The sequence below is a fragment of the Neopsephotus bourkii genome, unplaced genomic scaffold (genome assembly GCF_033783945.1).
Source record: "Neopsephotus bourkii isolate Nb327-2 ecotype Australia unplaced genomic scaffold, CSIRO-AGI_Nbou_v1 NB_1768, whole genome shotgun sequence".
NCBI classification, from domain to species: Eukaryota; Metazoa; Chordata; class Aves; order Psittaciformes; family Psittacidae; genus Neopsephotus; species Neopsephotus bourkii.
The window spans coordinates 2,829,186-2,850,457 of NW_026902242.1; the positions used below are offsets into that span (position 1 = coordinate 2,829,186).

The 21,272-nt window shown below is 42.4% G+C and overlaps 2 protein-coding genes across 12 annotated transcripts in view; both read right to left on the minus strand.

The window, feature by feature from the left end:
• LOC133225990 (uncharacterized oxidoreductase ZK1290.5-like) overlaps positions 1-21,272 on the minus strand; it is a 447,194-nt gene that overhangs the window by 391,726 nt on the left and 34,196 nt on the right. For 2 of the 11 annotated variants that reach the window (XM_061379030.1, XM_061379022.1), the window contains 4 exons: positions 16,388-16,570; positions 15,800-15,859; positions 13,510-13,601; positions 7,070-7,366 (listed from right to left, as the gene is read on the minus strand). In XM_061379030.1, coding sequence (XP_061235014.1) covers positions 7,348-7,366; positions 13,510-13,601; positions 15,800-15,859; positions 16,388-16,570 — 354 coding nt within the window. In that variant the 3' untranslated portion in view covers positions 7,070-7,347. Of the gene's footprint in view, positions 1-6,079; positions 6,438-6,472; positions 6,997-7,069; positions 7,367-13,470; positions 13,602-14,271; positions 14,324-14,621; positions 14,839-15,782; positions 15,860-16,387; positions 16,571-21,272 lie in introns of those variants that run through there. The other 9 variants (XR_009729343.1, XM_061379023.1, XM_061379027.1 and 6 more) reach the window with 9 other exon arrangements.
• Positions 508-4,624, minus strand: S1PR1 (sphingosine-1-phosphate receptor 1). Its single transcript, XM_061379013.1, has 2 exons — positions 4,485-4,624; positions 508-3,234 (listed from the first exon to the last, which is right to left on the minus strand). Exon 2 carries the CDS (start codon positions 3,162-3,164, stop codon positions 2,025-2,027), a length of 1,140 nt encoding a protein of 379 aa, XP_061234997.1. The 5' UTR covers positions 3,165-3,234; positions 4,485-4,624; the 3' UTR covers positions 508-2,024.

Below are 21,272 nucleotides of genomic sequence, written 5' to 3' on the forward strand. Positions count from 1 at the left end.
AAGCCTATTCAACTACAGCTGCCACGGTCTTCACTGGTGAATCAAATGCAGCCACAGTGGTTACAGAGCTGAGGCCACCATTCTGCGTTTCATAAACTTCCTTGATGCTTGCAGTGAGTTAAGAATAAAACTGAGTAATAGCATTAGTGATATAAGTGAATTATTTCATTTATTCTACTCTAGACATTCAGGGTAAAATTGGCAGACATCTGGGTTGTCTTCTGTTTGTACTTCATTATCCTTCGGAGAAGAATTGTTCCTGTAGAGTTTCTTTTAATGGCATTTAATCAATACAGCACGTGCTGCTGAAAAATTACATTCAAGCGTTCATTTTGCATTGTACGTGATCCTGTACCTGGGCATCATGCATCTTACATCCCTGCAGCATCAGCTTAATTCCAGCATGTACCAAAATCCAATTCTTTCACTGACTTCTGCTAACAAGAAACCCCGCCAGGCAAGAAAGCCCCACAACAGCACGAAACTACCAGTAATCCAATACCAGAATCTTTACAAAAATCAGTTTATTAATGTTTAGAAGTCAATAAAGCTATGTGCAAATTGAACAATAAAAGTCAGGAACATTTTAAATACTATTTTTTTTTTAACCAGAAAAATAAAAACCCAACAGTTTAATTGCACTGGAAATTCTACTACAAAGGCAATACATTTTCTTTACAAAATACGACTTCTAGGAACTGCCAGTAACTGTAAATCAGTCACTTGCTCTCAGCTATCCCAGATATACCACTTTTGTTATAGTAATACTCTAGGCACATGAAGACTCCTGCATCTTATTAACTTATTTACATTGTACACATTCAACCCCATTAGCACAGGTTAGAAAAACAGAAGTAAAAAGGATGCTGTAAAACATATACATTCAATTTAATGACAGGTACTTCTTCCATGAACTGACAAAATACACCTTTGCTGAAATGATAAACATTAATTAAATGTGCCAAAATGTGTTGCATTTTGTTATGGAAGTGCATTTATCTATAGTCATTTCACTTCAATTTATTCTTCTGAAAGCCAAGATACTCTTTCCAGATCTTTTCCTTTGGAAAGAATATGAACCTGACACTGAAACACCCTTTCAGCTTTTAACCCTTCTTTCTCAGGAAAAATCCTGCTGTCTTCAATTGTATCTTCCACTGTTAGATTCATTTTCAGTCATATTAAAGAGAAATGACCTTTAGCTCTACCTTGCATTTGTCAGGATAATGCAGTTTACTTAATGCTACAGAATAACAAGGCAGTCAACATATGGGGCCAAATGCTGCTCTGACCTACTCCATAGAATCCGATGCAGTCAGTGAAATTGTACAGGTGAAAGTAACTGCTGGCTCCTGGTCTGCAAATGTAATATGGGCTGACAGCAAAAATTCACAGCTATGATCCGGCTAAATAAAACCCCAACAGCTTTGGACTCTGCAAATAACACCTTATGAACTAAAACCACTGGAAAGTGATGCCAAATTACAGCTGTACATAGCCTAAGTTATATTTGTGTGCTCTCATTTCTTGTTATGTGCTAATCAAACACTTTTGACCGACTATGCCAGAGCCACCACCAGATTCAGCACAGAAAGACCTTTGTGTCAGTGGTTTGCTGCAAGTAAAGGAGAAATAACTTCACATTCTTCTCACATGGGGGAAAAAACGAAGACAGATTCATTCTCCCTCTCCCTCCTCCCCCTCTCCTTTTCTCCCACACACACCAGGCATCATTTCACCAAGGCATCAGTCTTTCAGAGTTACTAAGGAGACTTCAGGCTACGAATACGCCTGACAATCCTGAGCTGCCTCAGTGCAAAGACAAAACACGCGCCAGGGAAAAGAGATTTCCAAGCCAGAACAGTCTGTCCCATTTCTTGACCTCCAGCCTTGCAAGTGCACCGTTTGCCTCGCTAGAACTAATGCTACTCGCTCACTTAGCCCAACGCTGCCGCCACGAGCAGGAGGCCTCTAAGCTCCCCCATCTCAGAGAACAGCTCTGAAATATACCCCCGTAGTTACTCCTAAGAAGATGAGGTAACATTGCCTGAAGACATGATGGTTTCAGGATGGTCCCCTTCCTCCTTCTGCGGGTGGGAGGAGTTGTCAGACTTACTCCGACTGAACTCCATCCCTCCAATGATGGGCCTTTTGAATTTGGTCCCAGAATCTGCCGGGGGACATTTGCAGCAGCACAGAATCTTGATGAAAGCCCTCCGCATCTCTTTGTTTGTCAAGGTGTAGATGATAGGGTTCGTGGCTGAATTGAGCACGGCCAGTACTAAGAAATACTCTGCTTTGTAGAGGATCGGGCAGGACTTCACTTTACACCCCACATCCAGTAAAAGCAGGATGAACAAGGGAGCCCAGCAGACGATGAAGGCACTCAGGACTATGATCACTGTCTTGAGCAAGGCCAGTGACTTCTCTGAGCTCCTGGTAGCTTTGGTAATGTTTTTTCTAAACGTCAACCTGCGGCTCCTAGTCCTCACCATGGAGTAGATCCTGCAATAGAGGACGACAATAGATAACAAAAGGCCGGTGAAAACAGTGGTGCAAAAGAGAATATAGTGCTTGTGGTAGAGGGGCAGCACAGTGGAGCAGTTGGACAGGAGGTTGATGCAGTTCCAGCCCATGATTGGGAGTCCCCCAAGGATCACAGAGATAACCCAGCAAGCACTGATGAGCAAGAAGGAGCGGAAGCTGTTGCTGCCATTATGGAGTTTCATCTTCAGCATAGTGATGTATCTCTCAATGGCAATGGCCAACAAGCTGAACACAGAAGCTGACAAGGCAACAAACATGCTGCCTTCCCTTACAAACCACTGGGAGGGAGTGAGGCTGTATGTTTTGTGTCCAGATAGCAGGAGGTTGGCAGTGTAGGCCACACCAGCCAGCAAGTCTGAAAGAGCCAAATTTCCAATGAAATAGTACATGGGTCTGTGAAACTTCTTGGTTTTCCAGATGGTGAGCAAGACAAAAATGTTCTCCAAGATTATAAAGCAGCAAATGATGATAAAAACCACCGATGTCACTTTTATTCCACTGTCCGCATTCTCATTTAGCTTTCCTGTGTAATTATAGTGCTCTTTGATGACATAGTTGACATCGGTGTTGGCGAGGTTGCTGACGACCTTCAGCGGCGCAGTGGTGCCAAAGCTCATGGTGATGCCGAGCACAATACTGGCCCTGCAGCCAGCCCCGAACTGCTGCACAGCCTCAGAATCAGCAGCCCTGGCAACAGGAGACACACAGGTTAACAGGGGCAGGCAAACAAGGCAATAAATGATACAGGTTTACCACCTGCTTGCCCAGTTGTAGATCAGAGTGACAAATGTATTCACACAGGAATTGCTTTTGTTTAGCTGCTAAAAAAAATAGACTTAAAAGGTGATTTACGACTATTGAATAGGCTAATGAAACAAAAAAAGTCCTGCCACGCAGAGCCAAGCAGGAAAATGCAGGGACTGCATTATGGGACTTCTACCAACATGAAAGAGCGCAAAGCTCCCCAGCAAGAAGTTCGAGTGAAACTTTTTCTTCAGTAGGAAACACACCTTGTAATACGACAGCAGAGATTCAGAAAGGGAAAGGTTTTGATCTGATTGAACTGCAAACGTGTGAAAGCCTGCTCAGGAATTACTTAACCTGTATTTCCTCCGTTAGTAAAGTCTGACTGCGCTTTGGAAGGGGCAATTCTGCCATTTACTGATGCCACCTCAAACAGTGGTGAATTCACTGATGTATATATGCAAGCAAAAGATCATCTCAAAGCTGTAAAGGGGAGAGGAGCGTCTTTGCTAACTAAAGAACATGCTTTACACGGAAAAGAAGTTTGGAAAAGTCAAGAAAAAAGATGTAAATAAGGCAGGTAGCAAGCCCTTTCTGTGGGTCTGGAACAAAGAACGGCAAAAGAAAGCACTTTGCAGTTGACTAATTAGCATTGCAAACTTTTGAAACGGGCATGATGAAGGAGTACAGCTACGGAGGAAACTCCCTTTACACACGAACACGTTCGAGTGGACATTTAAAGAGAGCTAAAGATGTGAAATCTCGCAAGAACAGGCAGAGTTGTTAAATCACAGCCCAAGCGGGGTAAAGCAGGAGGTACAAGCCTGAGTCCACACCGGTCCTGCACCGCTCCCGATCTGCTGCCTGCACCGCTCCTGTCCCGCACCTCGCATAGATCCCGGGCTCCAACCCGCACTCCCTGTCCCGCAGCTCTCCTGTTCCGCACCTCGCACCGCTCCCGGGCTCAAACCCGCACCGCTCCTCAACTGCGCCTCGCACTGCTCCCGCACCGCTTCTGTCCCGCTCCGCTCCCCGTCTGCTGCTCGTATCGCTCCTGTTTATAGCACCCACGGGTCCCGCTCCGCCCGCCTGTGCGGGACGCGGCCCCACAGGCCGGGCTCGGCAGGTACCGCGCTGCCCCCCCCCACCTCTTTTGCTTCGCGAGCAGCGGTGCGCGAACCCCCGAGCCTCACCTCGCTTAAGCGCGGCGCGGAGCCCCCGCCGGCACGGCGCATTTTGCGCGTCCGCTGAGCAACTCCTGCGGCTGAGCCAGGGGCTCGCTGGTTTTAGTGCTCGTGCGGCTGCCGCTCCCCAACTTCTAACTCCTCCCTGCGGGGCGGCTCGTCCGACGGCCCTTCGCGCCGGGACCCGCCCCGCGGCCGAGAGCAGGCGGGGAACGCGAGCCGGGGATGCCGCAGAGCATCGCCCCCAGCCCCGCTCGCACCGCTTCGAGCAGGCGCCACAGGGATAAGGCCAAAGCAAGGCTCCCCAGAGCCACCCCCGCCCTCGCTCCCGAGGGACGGTGTAAGTAGTGCTTAAGGAAATACCTGGAAGAGGCTCCTCCCCATCCGCACGGTTCAGGCTGGGGCCGGGAAGAGCGCGTTCGCCCGCGCCCCCCGGGAGCCCGCAGGAGCCCGGGGGTACCGGGGGGAGGAGGGGGGCATAGGGCAGGGACCCCCCCCCCCATGACACCGTCAAACATCACCACGGGTTGGTGTTCCCATGTGAAAAACGCATCTTCCACTGTTCCGAGCGTGCTGTAAGAAACCCACTGTCTGAAAAAGAAAAGTTTTAAAGCTGCTTGTCAAACTAAAGTTGGCAATGACAGCTACTCAGCACTGAGACTACAGAGACTAAGAAGTGAGCTTAGGGTTTTTAATTTCTTCTCTCTTCAGACTTTTGGAAGACACCCCCCCCCCCCCAGTGTACATTAAATGCTAACTCCAGTGGCAATCTGTTGTGTTTACTGCATAATTTCTCCTCTTCCTTCCTTGCTCTGTTCTCTTTAACTCCATTTCAAATTGCAAGGCAAAAGAATGTCACAATAGAGCAGAGCTTACTGTATTAGGTCTTTTAGTTCACATCGCATCGCACCATAAGCAGTACAGCTGTTGGCTTTGAGGGTGAGAGTAACTTTACCCTCAGGAAGGGTGTCCCTCTCTTTATTTATGCTAATAGTCACGCTTCAATTGCTCCACGCCTCTCCCAGAATGACTCAGATAAATGACACTGGCAAACAGACATTTACCCTGCCACCACAAAGCTAGAAACTTGAAAAGATGTTCAGCCTCCTGCGAGCCTGGGAGGAAAACACAGCCGTTAAATTACAACTGTCAGAAGAGGCATGTCAGATAAATCATGCCTGAGGTCGACATATGCATCCCCTGCAACTGCCTGACGTACCCTAGATAGTTCAAGCTTCCCCCCCTATTTAGCTAATTGATAGACAACACTAACTAAAGGTGCATTCATTAGGTATTTTCCTCTAGGAAATAATTCTCACCGTTTCAAGCAACAGGAACACATTAAAGGAACATGCTTTAATTAAAAAGGATAGAGTGACTCAGGGTTTCAGTAGTCAGATGTACAGGCTTTCATGTTCAGGTTATTGGTTAACCAGCTGTGAGGGCTCCAACTCGGAGATGGGACATCTACTTATTTGTTAGAGGCTGTGCAAAATACCTGGGCAATTTCAGTTCCACTCCAAACACTTGGGTGTTTGTATCACAACGAGCATCATTAAAATTAGGTGACCACACGCATTTGTAGCCCTCTTGACATCTCATCCTTGTCAGGGAAGTGAAGCCCCATCAACTGGATTTGCACTGAAGGCTCTCCAAAACCTCAGAGATGACAACCTAGCACGTGGCTTGGCTGCGCAGGTTCCAGCCTGCTTACAAGGGCTGAAATACAACAGAGGGAAATTCAGGTTGGTCCAGCCACCTCTACCAAAAGTATGCTGGCGAGTGTTTAGTGAGGTGCTTTACACCATGGTTATACTCCATCCCCACCAACAGAACAGGAACTCGTTCTTCAGTACCTCCCCACTGTCCACAGTCCTGTTGAGGAAGCTCGTCCTTCTGTGAAATACACCACAGATATCCAATGCGTATACACGTCCTTTAAAAACTCAGCTCTGGAATTGCCTGTAGTAAGAATAAGCAGAAAGGACAACATCATTCATGCGCTATTGCAAGAACAAGCCAAATGCAGGTCTGGGTGGAATGCGAGCATGAGGGCTGAGCACTTCAGGGCACCAAAGCCACATTAACAGCCATTTGACCTGGGTAAACTGGTTGAAAGTGTTTCTGCAACATGTCCACAAGCATAAAGAGACAGACACTTTTGTTCACAGGCATCCTAAGCATGTATATGCCCTTATATACCTGAGTTTTAGGAGGAGTAAAAACTCGTGATTTGGATTTGGGGCATGGCAAAAAACCAAACAAAAATCGCTTGTGACAACCAAAGTTCTTGTGGAATTTCCAGTAAGAACTTAGTATGGAGGGGATTTCAGAAACCTGGTAAATCCCAGGGCAATTTCCTTGCAAGAAAATGCTTTGATCTTGTCAGAAAAGAAGTTGCAAGCTGGGGTCCTCCCAAAGGCTGTGTGCTCTGACACTATCAGAACAGCATCCTCTCTTAGTGCTAGCACTGCTGGCCAACTCACAGTTGCATCAGAGGAGTCTACGAACATGAGCCATCCTGAAAGGATACAGAAAAAGCCCTCAGAACACATTATCAAAGGGTTCTTCTTAAATGAAATATATGCAGCAAGTAAAGTCCAAAGGAAATGATTTTATTCATCTGTTAATGTAATAGTAAATACAAGCCATTGATCCTGATTTTTGATCGGTATTTAGTAGGTACTCTCCGAGTACCCAGGAGAACAAATTAGATTTACTGCTCAGTTTAAAATGAATCAGTGCTTCAGTTGCATCACTTCTGCAGTATAAGACCATCTGGGTTTAAGTTATCCTTTCCACAGTGGATAGGTTGCAGGAATTGATTTTCTGTTGATAGTCAGAGTGTTCAAAAATTCCAGATCTTCTCCCTTCAGATTAAAACACAAAACCTGGTTTGGAGGAAAAAAAGAAGAGATGAGAACATTGCAAAGACTAAAGCAGACATCTGTTTAGTATTATCGTTTTGTACTTTAGGTGGTCTGGGTTTAAGTTCTTGATATCAATTAGTAAACGGCTTTTTTCTTTGTTTAAAAAGGCTATCGTAACAAGTTTACTGGATTCATTTTTGTGGGAATTTGGACTTCCTTTTTAGAGCACTAAGATGAGCATAACATTAGGAAGTTTAAGCCCAAGTGGAGAGCATTGAAGTAGTTGAGAAAGTGACATGTAATATGGGTATTATTGCACCCAAATCCATACCAAGCTTTAATATATCTAATCATGAGAGACGTTTTCTTCGTATGTATTAAAATACATACTTCTACAGAAATAAAACTGTATAATGCAACATTAGAAAACTTTCTGGAGGTTAGTTTTTTATTCCAGTGATATAAATCCATCAACTAAAATCTTAGTTTAATGCACATTTTCTGCTAAGCTAAAGACATTAATGGACATGAAAAGTGAACTTAACATGCTGCTCTGAAGAAACACAAGACTTAGATGGAAACTTTGCAATCATTTGGCAGATTACAGATCTTACTTATATGCAATACTTGGGGGAGGGGGGGAAGCAGTGAAATAACCATTTCCTGAAAACAAAACCAAACCAAATTACCTGTGATCATTTTTCAGATGAATCAAAGGTATTTATATCATAGACTCACAGAACGGTTTGGGTTGGAAAGGACCTTAACATCATCTTGCTCCAACTCCCTGTCATTATATGCAGTTTATAAGGCATTAATGATAATCATGCAAAAAAGGTCACAAACGATGTGACAGAAAATGGCTGGTTGGTGTTTCATTAATGTAACGACTCCACAAAATACATATTCTTCAACATCAGGAAAGTGAATTCGTACCATAGGATATGTTTGACCTTGACACCAATGCTTCAGATTAACCTCCACCTTTACCCAAAGCAAGTGATCTACTATAAATTCATTCTGGCAACACTATACTTATGGATATTCAGTGGAATGAAACCAGGTCATGGACAATCATTAGGAAGAATGAACTCACAGAAGAAAGAAGCAAACCCGGGAAAATCCCTACCTCACAATTTCTGCTCCCCTTGTTACCAGGAAACTGTGAAAGTAATCATACGCTTCCCTGCCTCCAAATTTCACAGCCAAGTTAGGAACCTAACACTAGTTCTATATCCTGGAATTTTGATGCCTCATCTAGAAAGTCCTGGAAATCTATTTTGCTGGAGAGAAAAAAGAGCAGCCATTAATACGATGATAATGCTGTTGATGCACTCTTGATTTTCGTATGAGTAGTTCAGCTACAGAATGTTTCTCAAAGGGCACTGGCTAGCAAAGCCACTACTAATATCATAAATACTCATCTCTGGCACAGTGACTGAGATCTGGTGTGATAGATCTATGCAAAGTTGCTTACAGAAGCACATCCCATAATGTTGCCCATGCCTGCAGTAGTTTATGGAGTGACACGTGTCCTATCACTGGGAAGTAGCATCAGCATCATTGATTTAAATTCATTTCAGGGTTTGTGCTCTTCTTCTCCCCCAGTGGGTAGTGGCAGGATTTGGAGGTAGTTCCCATGCTCTGGTCCCTTCAAAGTCACTACAATTTTATAATGCCCTGGCAGTTGCACTTAGTCCTGGGTGACGCTGCAAACACATCAAAGCAGCCATTCATAAAGACAAATAGTAATCATTTAGATAAAAAATGGAAGCTATGGTCACTGTAAGGCAGTGCAAATCCTCCACAATTTCTTTCACAAGAGCAGACATGTGGAGGCTGCAAAAAGATGAGGTAAAGAAAAAGACGCAGCACAGCAACACAAAAAATGGCCAGAAGGTTGGCTTCTCTGTTATTTCTACCCAAGGCACTCAAGGCAGAGACGAGCTTCAAAGCTTTGGAAGGGGTGTGGCAGCATGGAAAGTGTGAACTGCTTGAACTCAGCGTCAGCAAGAGCTACTCCCCCTTATCCCCTCCTTCAAAACCAGCTTTCCTGTCAAGACAGTTCAGCACTGCTCTTTTGAAAAGAAAATCAGCTGGTGTTAACCACAGGGCAAGAACAGAGGGTTTTCAGCAAATGGCACATAGTGCAGTTTGCTTGGTTTGGTGGATTTGTACATTTATTGGTATTAGTTTCTTACCTATACACGGTGGGGAATAGCTGTAGTAAAGAGGCTTCTGCAGCCTGATTTAAGGAAAAGTTTCCTAAAGCATGCCCTTTACAAAACCATTTTGATTCTTTTCCAATTAAATGTTCTTCGGTGCCTCCACCTCGAGTAATAGACAAAGAATCACAAACAGGCAAGAAATAGGAGAGGGAGCCACTCCAAGTCAGACAGGAAGCTAGAGCTGCACAGAAAACAGCCTCACCCTTTCCACTGACTTTCAGTTTATTCTTTTCCTTTCCTTATTTGTTTCAAGAGTTCCCTTCCACTAAGAGCCACAGTGCTCCTGATTAAACTGAGGCAGGTAACACTGAAAAATTGTATCTTATTTTAACTAATGATTTATCACAACCAGAAAGGAGTGCCCCCATCAGTCACTACCATCAGTGGCCTGCATCAGATGGAAGATAAATTGCTTCTATTTTCAGGTGCATTCCCTGTTCCTTTTGGCAAGATGATGGGTCACGCTGATAAAATGATGCACTGCTGTATCTTAAAAATGGGCATTGAATAAAGGCAAAAAAAGCTTTCCCTCTAGAGAAATGTTATCTTACAGAAATTCGGAAAAGAGGAGGAATTTCAGCCCATACAATTCCAAAAACTCACTGGAAGGATGAATTCTGAATTTAAAAGAAGAAATCTTTCAATATGAGCACCTCCAGGTTAACTGACCAAAGAAGAAATAAAAATGGGGTTAAACTTTCTGATTTTGTAAGTTCAGCACATTTAAATCCTTTGGTCTTCCAGGTTCTGCTTCTCCTACAGAACATCACTCCTCACTGCTACCCCTAAATCTCACTGCTGTTCACTTTCTGATTTCTTATTAGCCATTGTGTTTCCCTATACTATGAGCAAAGTTGTCTGTACTTTAGAAATGTTCATTTGCATGAGGTGATGGGGACTTGTTCTTCAGCATCTTTTGCTTAGAAGGAAAACCACCTATGACAATGCTGATGTCAATTTAGTTGTAGAGAGGAGCATAAGATACAAATCCACTGTGTCTTTGCCTCTGCAACCCAATCAAAAGAGGATTTGCTCAATGATTCTAAATTAACTAACATGGCCTAATACTTGTGAATGAGGTATTCAAAGGAAGAGGCTCCAGTGACATATCCCAAGCACACAGGAGATAACATGGTTCCAGTCTCTTTGGGCAGTTATAGCCTCTAGCAGGAAACTACAGCTATTAGTGATGGCACAATAAATGTTCATGTCACACCGGGGGAAAGATGTCACACAGGTCAGCTGAGTCCTGGCACTTCAAAAGCTTCTATTGCCTCAACTTACTCTTGACTGAGTACACAGTTAAAATTAAACTCTTCCATGGTTCTATAGCCACTACCTGGTAGCAAAAGAATTGCAAGGGAAGATCATAACCCCCCCCCCCCCAGACCCACCAACAAAAAACCCAACCAACCACAACCCAAACCCCCAAACCCCAAAAAACAACAATAAAAGAATCCTAACCAGAAAACTCCAACCCAAACAAACAATTCCAAAAAAAAAAACCCTAAAAAAAAAAAAACACCAACCCCAAAACAAAGACTTGAACCAACAAATAAGTCTGGGCTTAGCTAGTAAGTATCAGATTAAAACTGTAACTTGCCACAACTGCTCCTTAATAAGAATGTTTTTTTAGTAATACTATTTCTATCTGATTATTCTTTTTATTACTCCTTGTGCTGCTTAGATACCATGATATAGATCTAAGAACATGCTGGCTCTGCCTACCAAGAGCAGATGCAGGCACAAAACCCATTGTGAAACTCTTTGACACAGGCAACAATGAAAATCTATCACTAAATTAGGAAGCAATGCTCACTGTAGCCTTAAGTCATCTATATGGGGGATCAGCAAGAAAATCTGGTTTAATTCTGTTTAGCTCAGGTGATCAGTTAGAATTAAGCACAGAAAACCCAGAGGTGCTCTGACCAACATGGGACTTCTGGTCATGTAACTACTCCTAACTGACATTGGTTTTGTAATATTGAAGCTAGAATTTGCTAACATGCACCAAGAACTGGTTCCTTCCGTATGCATTATTTGTGTTGGAAATAGTACACTGATGTGATGTCTGTCTCTTTAGAGAAAACCTGAGGTAGAACTCCAACTTCTATGGAAGTCTTCATTGCCAAAAAGCCACACGGAGGGAATACTTAGCATGTGATTTACTTCTATCCCTTGTTTTATCGATTCAGCTACACTGTGAAGCAAGGAGTCCCTAAACAGCACAGTAACAAGCCTTCTTTTTGATCTTGCTGAGGTATTGTTCCATAAAGTGACTTTTCAAAAGGAGGATTAGCTGATGACCACTGGTGGAAAGCTTTGTTTGTCAGGGATTGTAACAATAGAAGAAGGGGTAGGTAATGGACTTAAACTGAACGAGGGGAAGTTCAGGTTGGATCTAAGGCAGAAGCTCTTTCCAGTGAGGGTGCTGAGGCACTGGCACAGGGTGCTCAGAGAAGCTGTGGCTGCCCCATCCCTGGCAGTGTTCAAGGCCAGGTTGGACACGGGCTTAGAGCAAGTTGCACTAGTGTGTCTTAGACACCACAGGTGGCATTCTCAGGTACCAAAGCACCTCCAGCTGCAAGTCACACTTCTATGAAATAACCTTACTGTGAAGATAGTGTCAGACATTAATGAGTGCAGCATTTCATACAGGATCTTGTGTTTTAAATAAGTAATATATTAATGATTCCAGAGGCAAATATAGACAAAACTTACTTACCAGGAAAAACTAGCCAACTATTCTGAGGAACTATTATGAAAAAGGTAAGTTTGTATTTTAGCTGATTTTATTTAGTTCCACTCTAAGGCTAAAGAATGCAGGCCAGAATATATGACTGCTGTAAGTCACTTCTTGATAAAAAAATGAGGAGCTTTGTTTCACGATATGACTAAAGCAGAACAGCAGTGGGAAAACTGCCTCAGGAAGTCCACACACAATATAAATCACAGTCAGATTTTCCATACCTTTCTAGACACAGGAACTCCTAAAATATCAAACCAATGTGACTAGAAGTTGAATACTCAGCTGATAAAAGACTCTGCAGGCATATTTCTCAAACCAGATCTGTAAACTACATATATCTATCTCTCCTACATATTTTATAAGGAAATGCAAGGAATGAGGTTTCCTGGACAAACCCCAAATGAAAGCTAAACTAACTCTCACTAAAAGCTACACAAAATGCACCAGAATTGCTGGTAAGAGAAGAAGATCAATAATAACAAAGATGCCTCTTAGACCTTGCTGCTCAACTCTTAGCCATGCATATAGCTTATTTGTACATGGACTTCTCTGGAAAGACTTCTACTTTGTTGTACCTACAGTCTAGTAAATAATATGCATGGAACTCTCTGGGACAAGGCCATTATTACACAATAATATGCATAAAACCTTTTTTGTTGATGCTCTCATACTGGTTATTACAATGAGATTCTATTTTTGAGAGAGATGCAGTACATTGTATAGTATAAATACAGTAATAATAATGGTATGAACCATTTCACCCAGCTTTTTCTTCTTCAGACACTGTAGCCCTCTAACAAGGTACTTGGCAAATTATTTTGCACTTAACACCTGGCTGTATGCTAGTAGGTAGCATTTTTTCTTATGTTTTAAAGAAGGGCTACCTGCTCAAGCTCTTTGATTAAAGGGCCTGATGCAGAGTCAGTGGCATAAATCTGAGGCTTTGCATGGGCTCCAATAAGCTTTGGGTCAGGATTTGAGATGGACATGCAAGATCTCTGTACAAAATTGCTACACCCCAAAATACTTTTTGTCTGTTGTCAACGTTAAGGATTTAAAATTCAGTTATTATTAATAGCAGCTATTCATCTTACAATTATATTGTTATTGTAACCTTCCCTGAATTTAAGTTATGTGCTCTGACTCACTGATCACTGACAAAGGAAAAAGCTCCAACCTTCATTCACACAACCAGGCTTGGGTCCCAGGAAACATGTCTCCCATCATGCAGTCCATTGAGAACTTCAACATCGTCTTCTGCTATTGTAAAATCAAATACCTGTGGGAGTGCATATACAGGTGACATGAATATAGAGAGAATTAGGAGTGCTCCTGTTATTTAACCTGACCAAGGTTTATTTATTTCTTTCTGGAAGTTCTTTTATTTTGTCACAGACAAATATTCCATTAAGCTGACAGGCTCCACAGGTTCTCTGCTGCTTTTGTGAGTCCATCCCTGGCAGTGTTCAAGGCCACCTTGGATGGAGTCTTGGGTGATGTGGTTTAGTGAGAGGTATCCCTGCCCAGGGCAGGGGGGTTGGAACTCAATGATCTTGAGGTCCTTTTCAACCCTATTCTATGATTCTATGATTTTTATTTGTAGACCCTGTTAAGATGGTTTTATAGCACTCTGGCCTTCAGCAAGGGTCCAAGACAATGGTAGTATCAAACCACTCCATATGGTTGCTGCCACAGGTATTTGATCCCTCTGGAAGCCTGAGCTCCGTATTTCACTTATATCCCAATGTTCAGTGTTACAGTGGTTTTCCTCAGAACTTGAGCCAAAGAGAATTACTAAAAGCTATCAGGACATTCATAAAGCTAGCAAAGCAAAGGCTGTATCTATCTTTTCTACGCGTACATAGACAAAACACTCATGGATTAGCTAATACAGATGCAGATACAGTGCTATAGTATCTCAATACTAACTCAAACATGAAAGCGATCACCTCTCTTCATGCACAGGTTCTTATAGCCACTGAACTTCTCCTGTGGTGACACCTGCAACATGAATGATGGTGTCAGTGTTTTCTTAGCAGGTGCCTTACTCAGACATTATCGCTTCAGAGCTGAAGCTGCTTTAAGTTGGTCTGTTGCCTTTGTCAGAGCTCCTCCATACTCACTTAAAAGATCCTGTGGAGCCTGAACTGCTGCCAGATGAGCTCCTCCCATCCTGCATTATCCAGCAACCACAGGCTGCTGGAATGACGCTTCTAGACAAACCTCAGTGCTCCAGCTTTTTAAACTCCAACCAGGGACCAGTCACAGAACCAGAAATACTACATACTATATTATGCACTGGGGGCTTAGCGAGGTCCATGCTTTCACCAATGTGACTAGAGGTGGTAGAGACTCAGGCCAACACACTGGCCTGGGGGAAAGAAAAAGCAAACAAAGGGAGATGTGCAGCATTTGATAATTCTCCCTTCCTCCTCTCCATCCTCAGTGTTTTAAATTCTGCTGCAATGCACTCCCTCAGTTGTGTGAAATGAGTTGGTGGGCCCATAGAATAAATGCTGTAAAACATAGAATTAATGTGGATTTAAAATATCACTGGGGAAAATAAAACAATGAAAGAAAAAAATATATAAAATAACATAAAGTAACATAACATAACATAAAAAGGATATGGAAGGATTTTTCACCTAGTTTTGTTCTCTGCTCTGGTTCACAATACAGTACAACAAAGAGCTGTGCTTGTACCACAGAAGGCAGTGTGCACGTCAAGTTAAATAGGAGCTATATAAACAGCTCATTACACATATGCTGATTTACACCTACACACACACGCAGCGTGCTTTAACTAGCAGACAGAGGCCTCCTATCTTCTTGCAAAGTTTCTTCCTGATTTGCTGAACAGTTCATATCCCTGTGGTAATTTTGGAAGTAACAATAAGGTGGTTGTGGTTTCCCCTCCCCCAAAGAAAGCACACTTTCAGCTTAGAGAATTGGAGAGAAAAAACAAGTGATGAATTACAAACATTCCTTCAAGTAGAGTAGTTCGAGGAAGAAGGGAGAGGAAAAGTCAGCTCTGGCAGGACTGAATTTCCTTAGGAAGTCTCTCTTTCAGATGTCCCCAAGAGTTTTACAGCTTTCATAGCGTTATGCACAGCATAGACATTCCTTCCATTTGACCTACATGCCTATCACAAAAAAGACCTAACCCAAATGAGATTAGGATGCTTCACAGTCAGCCAGGTAATAAGTAATATAAATATTGACGATTAAAAAATCAACTGTGAACAGGTCTTTCTGTGGATATCTCTTTTACACAGTGATTAGCTCTCCAGTTAATTTCTGACATTCATGAATTACTGGTTTCTACTACACCGCAGTAATTTTATGGTACTATGAGTTGCCAATTTTAACTGAGTTGTCCCATTATAAAACCAGTTTAGGAAAAGGGGCAGGCAAACCGAAGTATTAAGTGCAGTAACTGGGATGTTACTCAGACTTGAACACATAACCAAATCTCACCTTGCAGTTTTCCTCTATCCTTTCCGCTTTTGTGGACTTTGGAATAGTGACAATCCCATTCTGAAACAAATAATGCTGCTCATCATAAAAATATACATAATTTCAAAGAAAATGATCTCTCTTCCAAACATTTCAATACATTCCTCATGTCTTCTGAGGTTTTACTTTGATTTCTCAGGGGACACTAACATTTCTGGATGCTATTTTTAATTGCAGTTATATACAATGCATTCAATTCCAACACAGATTATGTGGTTTATGTCAATTTAATACACTATTTCACTGCTTACTACTTCATGTTGAACGACAGAAATGGAATGATGCCTCATACTGCTTGTAACATTTAGTTTGAAACCATCTGTTTTGTTGGTGGTTCTTTTTATTCCCTACAATTACATTACTTGCAAATTGAAAATCCGCCATGTTTTCTGTACTACATTCCACATTTCCAGTCCAGCACAGTTAGCTCACACAGTATCAGCAGACTAAAGCCAAAAAAGACTTTCTGTCTAAATCCTGGTTTTGAATCTCAAACTATTTGCATTTTCTTCCTGAGAGAGATACATTTTCATTACCACCCTCCCTTACCTGTATACTCCAGCGTATGCAAATCTGTGCTGGAGTTCTGCCATATTTCTTCGCCAGCTGAATGATACTAGGATGAGTAAGTGCTTCACCTTTGGCTAAAGGACAGTAGCCTTCAAAAACAATATCTCTGCTCCTACAATAATCAACCAGCTCTTGAGGCCTTTGGAAAGGGTGGTATTCAACCTTAGATAAATAGAAACAAATTTTCAGTAATGATCTTGAGAGTACATTTAGTAGAGAACGTCACTGATAAGTAAAAAATCTTTTTTCTGTTGTTTTAAAAACACAACATGAGTGAAATCACTGCTTCTGAGAGATGTAAGTCACCACTTTTAGGAGAAACATGAAGGGTATTAGTCAACAAGCACTTTCCCATTAACTGGCACAATAGTTTACTAAGTGTTTTTATGTTTCCACCAGATACAGGGTGCACAGAACATCTGTCTGCCCTACCTGCAGTTGGTCTTGCACTCTGGTTCTGCTTTGTGTCTGAGAAATACACGCAAATGCATAGTGGAATTCAACATCAGGCCATTTTTATTGGTGATTTTAGACCATCTTCTTGTCCCCAGATTGACTTCCTTTTCTATTTCTTCACTAATGATCACTGAATCGCACAGGCAAGGAGAGGGGGCTGGGTACAGACTGGGTTTGCAAGAGACCAACCAGAACAATTTGCTTGTGATAAGGGACTGACCTCAGGAGCAAAGCCTGTTGGCATGGACTGTACATGGAAAAATCTTGTATTCTGTGTGCGCTGTCACCAAGAGCTTATGCAGGGAAGCAGTCATGCTGTGCAGGAATGAAGTGTGAAGGAGACCTTTTGTGAGAAGGAAGATCACGAACTGCCAAGAACCACTTAAAAAGAGGAAAAGTAACAAGCTACAAAGACATAGTTGTTGGAAGCAAAAGAAAACAGAAGTTATTGGAAAAGACCTCAGAAAAGCCATGTATTCTGGCATGGAGCAAAAGCCAAAAAGAACCTCTGAAATATTCCTTAATGTGCTATTTAAATAAGTATTTCAGTTTATGTGTTGTAAGAAGCACAATTCCTCTGCAGTCAGATGAAAACACGTAGTGTTTTCTCTTATAAAATATATAAGCATGTGATACAGTTTTGTGAGTGTGTCACCACTGTCTCAGTGATCCAACTCTTGCGCATTCTGAAGGAAAATCCTCTTCTGAAAAATTACCTCAGCACATGGAATCTGGAAAATGCCTTGTGCCACAAAGAGGACAAATGAACATTTCCTGTTTCTCATCTTTAGGACATGTTGTCTTTTCAGACAACAATAGTCAGGAACAATAGGCTGGCAGTCATTCAACATGCGCTAAGAAAAAAACGTGCCCCTGGAAGGCTGGGCTGAGTCAGCCTAAAGCTGCTCTGATCTAAATTACTAGGTGGATTGGGGAACAAGGTTCAAGCAGCAGACATCCATGTCTTCACCCTTTGATGTTTCTTGACCTTTGAGTAGCCTTTGTATTTCATGTTGAGATGTGTAAGGCCAGTGTTAAGATCATGCAGTTATTTGCACCTGAGCTGACTAGAAACTATTCTCATTGCATTTATGCAAGACTATGGAGGGGAGGAAAGAGCAAGCAGGGTGTATTACTCCATTATTACAACAGTAATCAACAATGTTAGTAGATGTTCTTTGCACTAGGTGTAACAAATAACAGCCTAGAAAATACTAAGTAAAGAATGATGAATTTAAGATCAAATGCTGAAAAATCTGCAGTACCCCTTATGGCATCAGGCGACTTATTCAGCATTTATTGCTTATATGACTGCAAGCAGAATTTACCTGCTGGTCTAGTAAGATTCGCAGGCAGCACAGTTCAAAGTTACACCTGAAGTATTTAAAGCAAGAACAGCATGCTGACATGTCACCTTCCTGCTTTCCAAGCAGAATCACACATCACTTCATGCTTTTCACTAAACCAAGAGACTCCCAAAGTTTTTGGACTCGTTTTTTGGTTGTGTGTTGGTAGCAGCCAGGATTTTTCTTCTTAACTAGATCTCTAAAACAATCAAATGCATCAAATTGAAAAAAAAAAAAAAAAGCACTTCTGGAATTATTTTTCTAGTGAAAACTGTCTGGAAGGCAGCATCTGAATGCAAGGGACTAGTACCCTGGGCTAGGAGAGGCATAGATAAGGCCAATGGCCAGCATGTGCTACCCCTCAAAATAATAACCCCTGCTTCCTGGCTTGCCCCACCCTTGCTATTTTAGTCACCAAAGTTTTCCCAGGCAAGGGCTGTATGTCATATGGATGAAGCAGCCCAAGGAGAAGAGCTCGCAGGTGCTGGGTAAGGAGAAGCTCCACATGACCTGGCTTCAGTGTGCACTTGAGCCCAGAACCCCCCCCGTGCGCTGGGTGCACCCCCACAGCGTAAGCAGCAGCTCAGGGAGGGGATCCTGCCCCTCTGCTGTGCTCTGGGAAGATCCCCCCTGCAGTCCTGACCCAGCTCTGGGGCAACAGCACAAGAGGGATGTGGAGCTGCTGGAGTGAGTTCAAGGGAGGCCATGGAGATGCTGTGAGGGCTGGAGCAGCTCTGCTCTGGAGCCAGGCTGAGAGAGCTGGGCTGGGTCAGCCTGGAGAAGAGAAGGCTCCTGAAGGGGAGACCTCAGAGCAGCTCCAGTGCCTAAAGGGGCTCCAGAAAACCTGGAGAGGGGCTTTGGACAAGGGCCTGTAGGGAGAGGACAAGGGGAATGGCTTTAACCTGCCAGAACAGGGGAGACTGAGATGAGCTCTTAGGCAGAAGCTCTTCCCTGTGAGGGTGCTGAGGCGCTGGCACAGGGTGCTCAGAGAAGCTGTGGCTGCCCCATACCTGGCAGTGTTCAAGGCCAGGTTGGACACAGGGGCTTGGAGCACCCTGCTCTAGTGGAAGGTGTCCTTGCCCATGGCAGGGCATTGGAACTGGATGAATTTCAAGCTTCCTTCAGCACAGACTGGTCTGGGATTCTATGATCCATATGGTGGTAGAGGAAGATCTTGGTATTTTCTGGCACTCTACCCTGAGTGATCTGTGCATAAAAACTGGCATTTCCTTAATGAAACAGTTTGCAGTTCACATCACAGACCTCTTTATAGCTGCTACTATAGCAGCCAGAGGAGAACTCCAAGCACTGTCTTTTATCACTATCATGCACAATGGGGAAAAGCTGAGCTGAATAACAGTCCTGATACATCAAACTAGAAAGGCATACCTTGGAAGGTGGTCCACCAAATCCTTACTCTTCCTATCCTGCTGTGGGTTCTTTTCACCTGGTATAGCTCCCCATCATCTGGACTTCAGTCAGTTTATCAATGGGAATGCAGCCTTACAATGATTTCTCTTCATAAAAGTAAAATATAAGCCTAGATGCACCAGAGAGGAACAGCTCAGGTGGGCTTATGTACTAAGGGGTTGTTTCCTAATGCCTCAAAATACTGAAATACATTTCTACCTTGTACAAATTTACATAATAAAGCTCAATATTTATGGTAATACTAACAAAATTACTAAATCACTTAGATGTCCTTAAACAGTAATGTGCATTTCTATAAAAGTAGAAACACACAGAATTCGGAGAAGAACAGTTTGGTTTCAGTGTGTCACTTTATTAAATGAAATATAGATATTAATTAAATGCTTATATAATGTATTTTTTCCTCTATGAAACAGGCATAAGAGCCTTCAAAGAGACTTCAAAGCCTTCCTTAAGCATAAATCCAAACTTACTACTGCCATGACAATGACAAACTCTGGAATACAAACCTCTAACTTCTATGATATTGGTTTCATTCTACACGATGCTAGAATAAAATAGTTTTCATCATTTTTACACAGCCTTTAGCAGTATTTTTAATAGTGGCCCGTGATGTTAAAAGATGCTTACTTACTACTAAATACATTCACAAATACTATATTCTTGAAAAGAAAGGTCTTTCCTACTGCTTTAAAATCCATGTGAACACTGAGGTTTTATTTCCAGAGAAGGGAGGCAGCACATACAACCTGGTTTCTCAAACAGAAGCGTTGCTCCCTACGTGGTTTGCAGAGACTCCTGAAGTCTAATAAAGATCCTCCCTTCTCCTGCCTTCCTGCTTCCTCCTCTTCACAGAAAAACCTCCCAATTTTAACATCATACCAACTGTTCGGATTGTAAGAACATCCTGAATTCCCTATCCAACTTTAACACAGCTAAGAGAGAAATGATTTTCCTCCACTTGTTCCTTAAATATTTAGAATTTGTATGCAATTATTATTTGCAAATGGTTTGTATTTAGAAATAAGTTCACTGAAACAGTATGCTGGTTTAGGCATAAATATAGCAAAGATCTTTTGTATTATAAATTCCAGACAGTGAAATAAGGATTCAGTATAGCACTTTTATTCCCAAGTTAAATTTAGGCATTTGTTAGTTATTTGCTAATCCGTAAGGATTCTCACCAACAGACTCAGCAGCCCTCCACACTAGGCAAAAAACACAGTAAATACTCTTTTGAGGATAACCTGAATGATGGTTTATAAGATTCCTGTAACTTGAAAAAGTGTAAGCTAATGCTGTAACAAGTCTGCTCATAGTACAGCACTTTGCATATAATTTCATTGTTGTTGGCTTGGTTTGAATTTGGAACAGTGCTCTACATCACCTTAAAGAAACAACTGTCTGAAGACAGCAGGAGCACCCTCCCAGCCCCCTGTATTGCTGTGGTTAGGAATTTTGGTTTCTTCTTTTTCAGCCACAGAAAAAGAGATGCTATCAAGTAGCTATAAGAAACAACTGTTCTCCCTGAACAGCACCAGCACAGTAAGACTGGTGACATTTTGACACTGTGGGTAAGAGGAAATTTCAAAACAAATCCAAGATTACATTTCTTTTACTTGCAGTGGTTT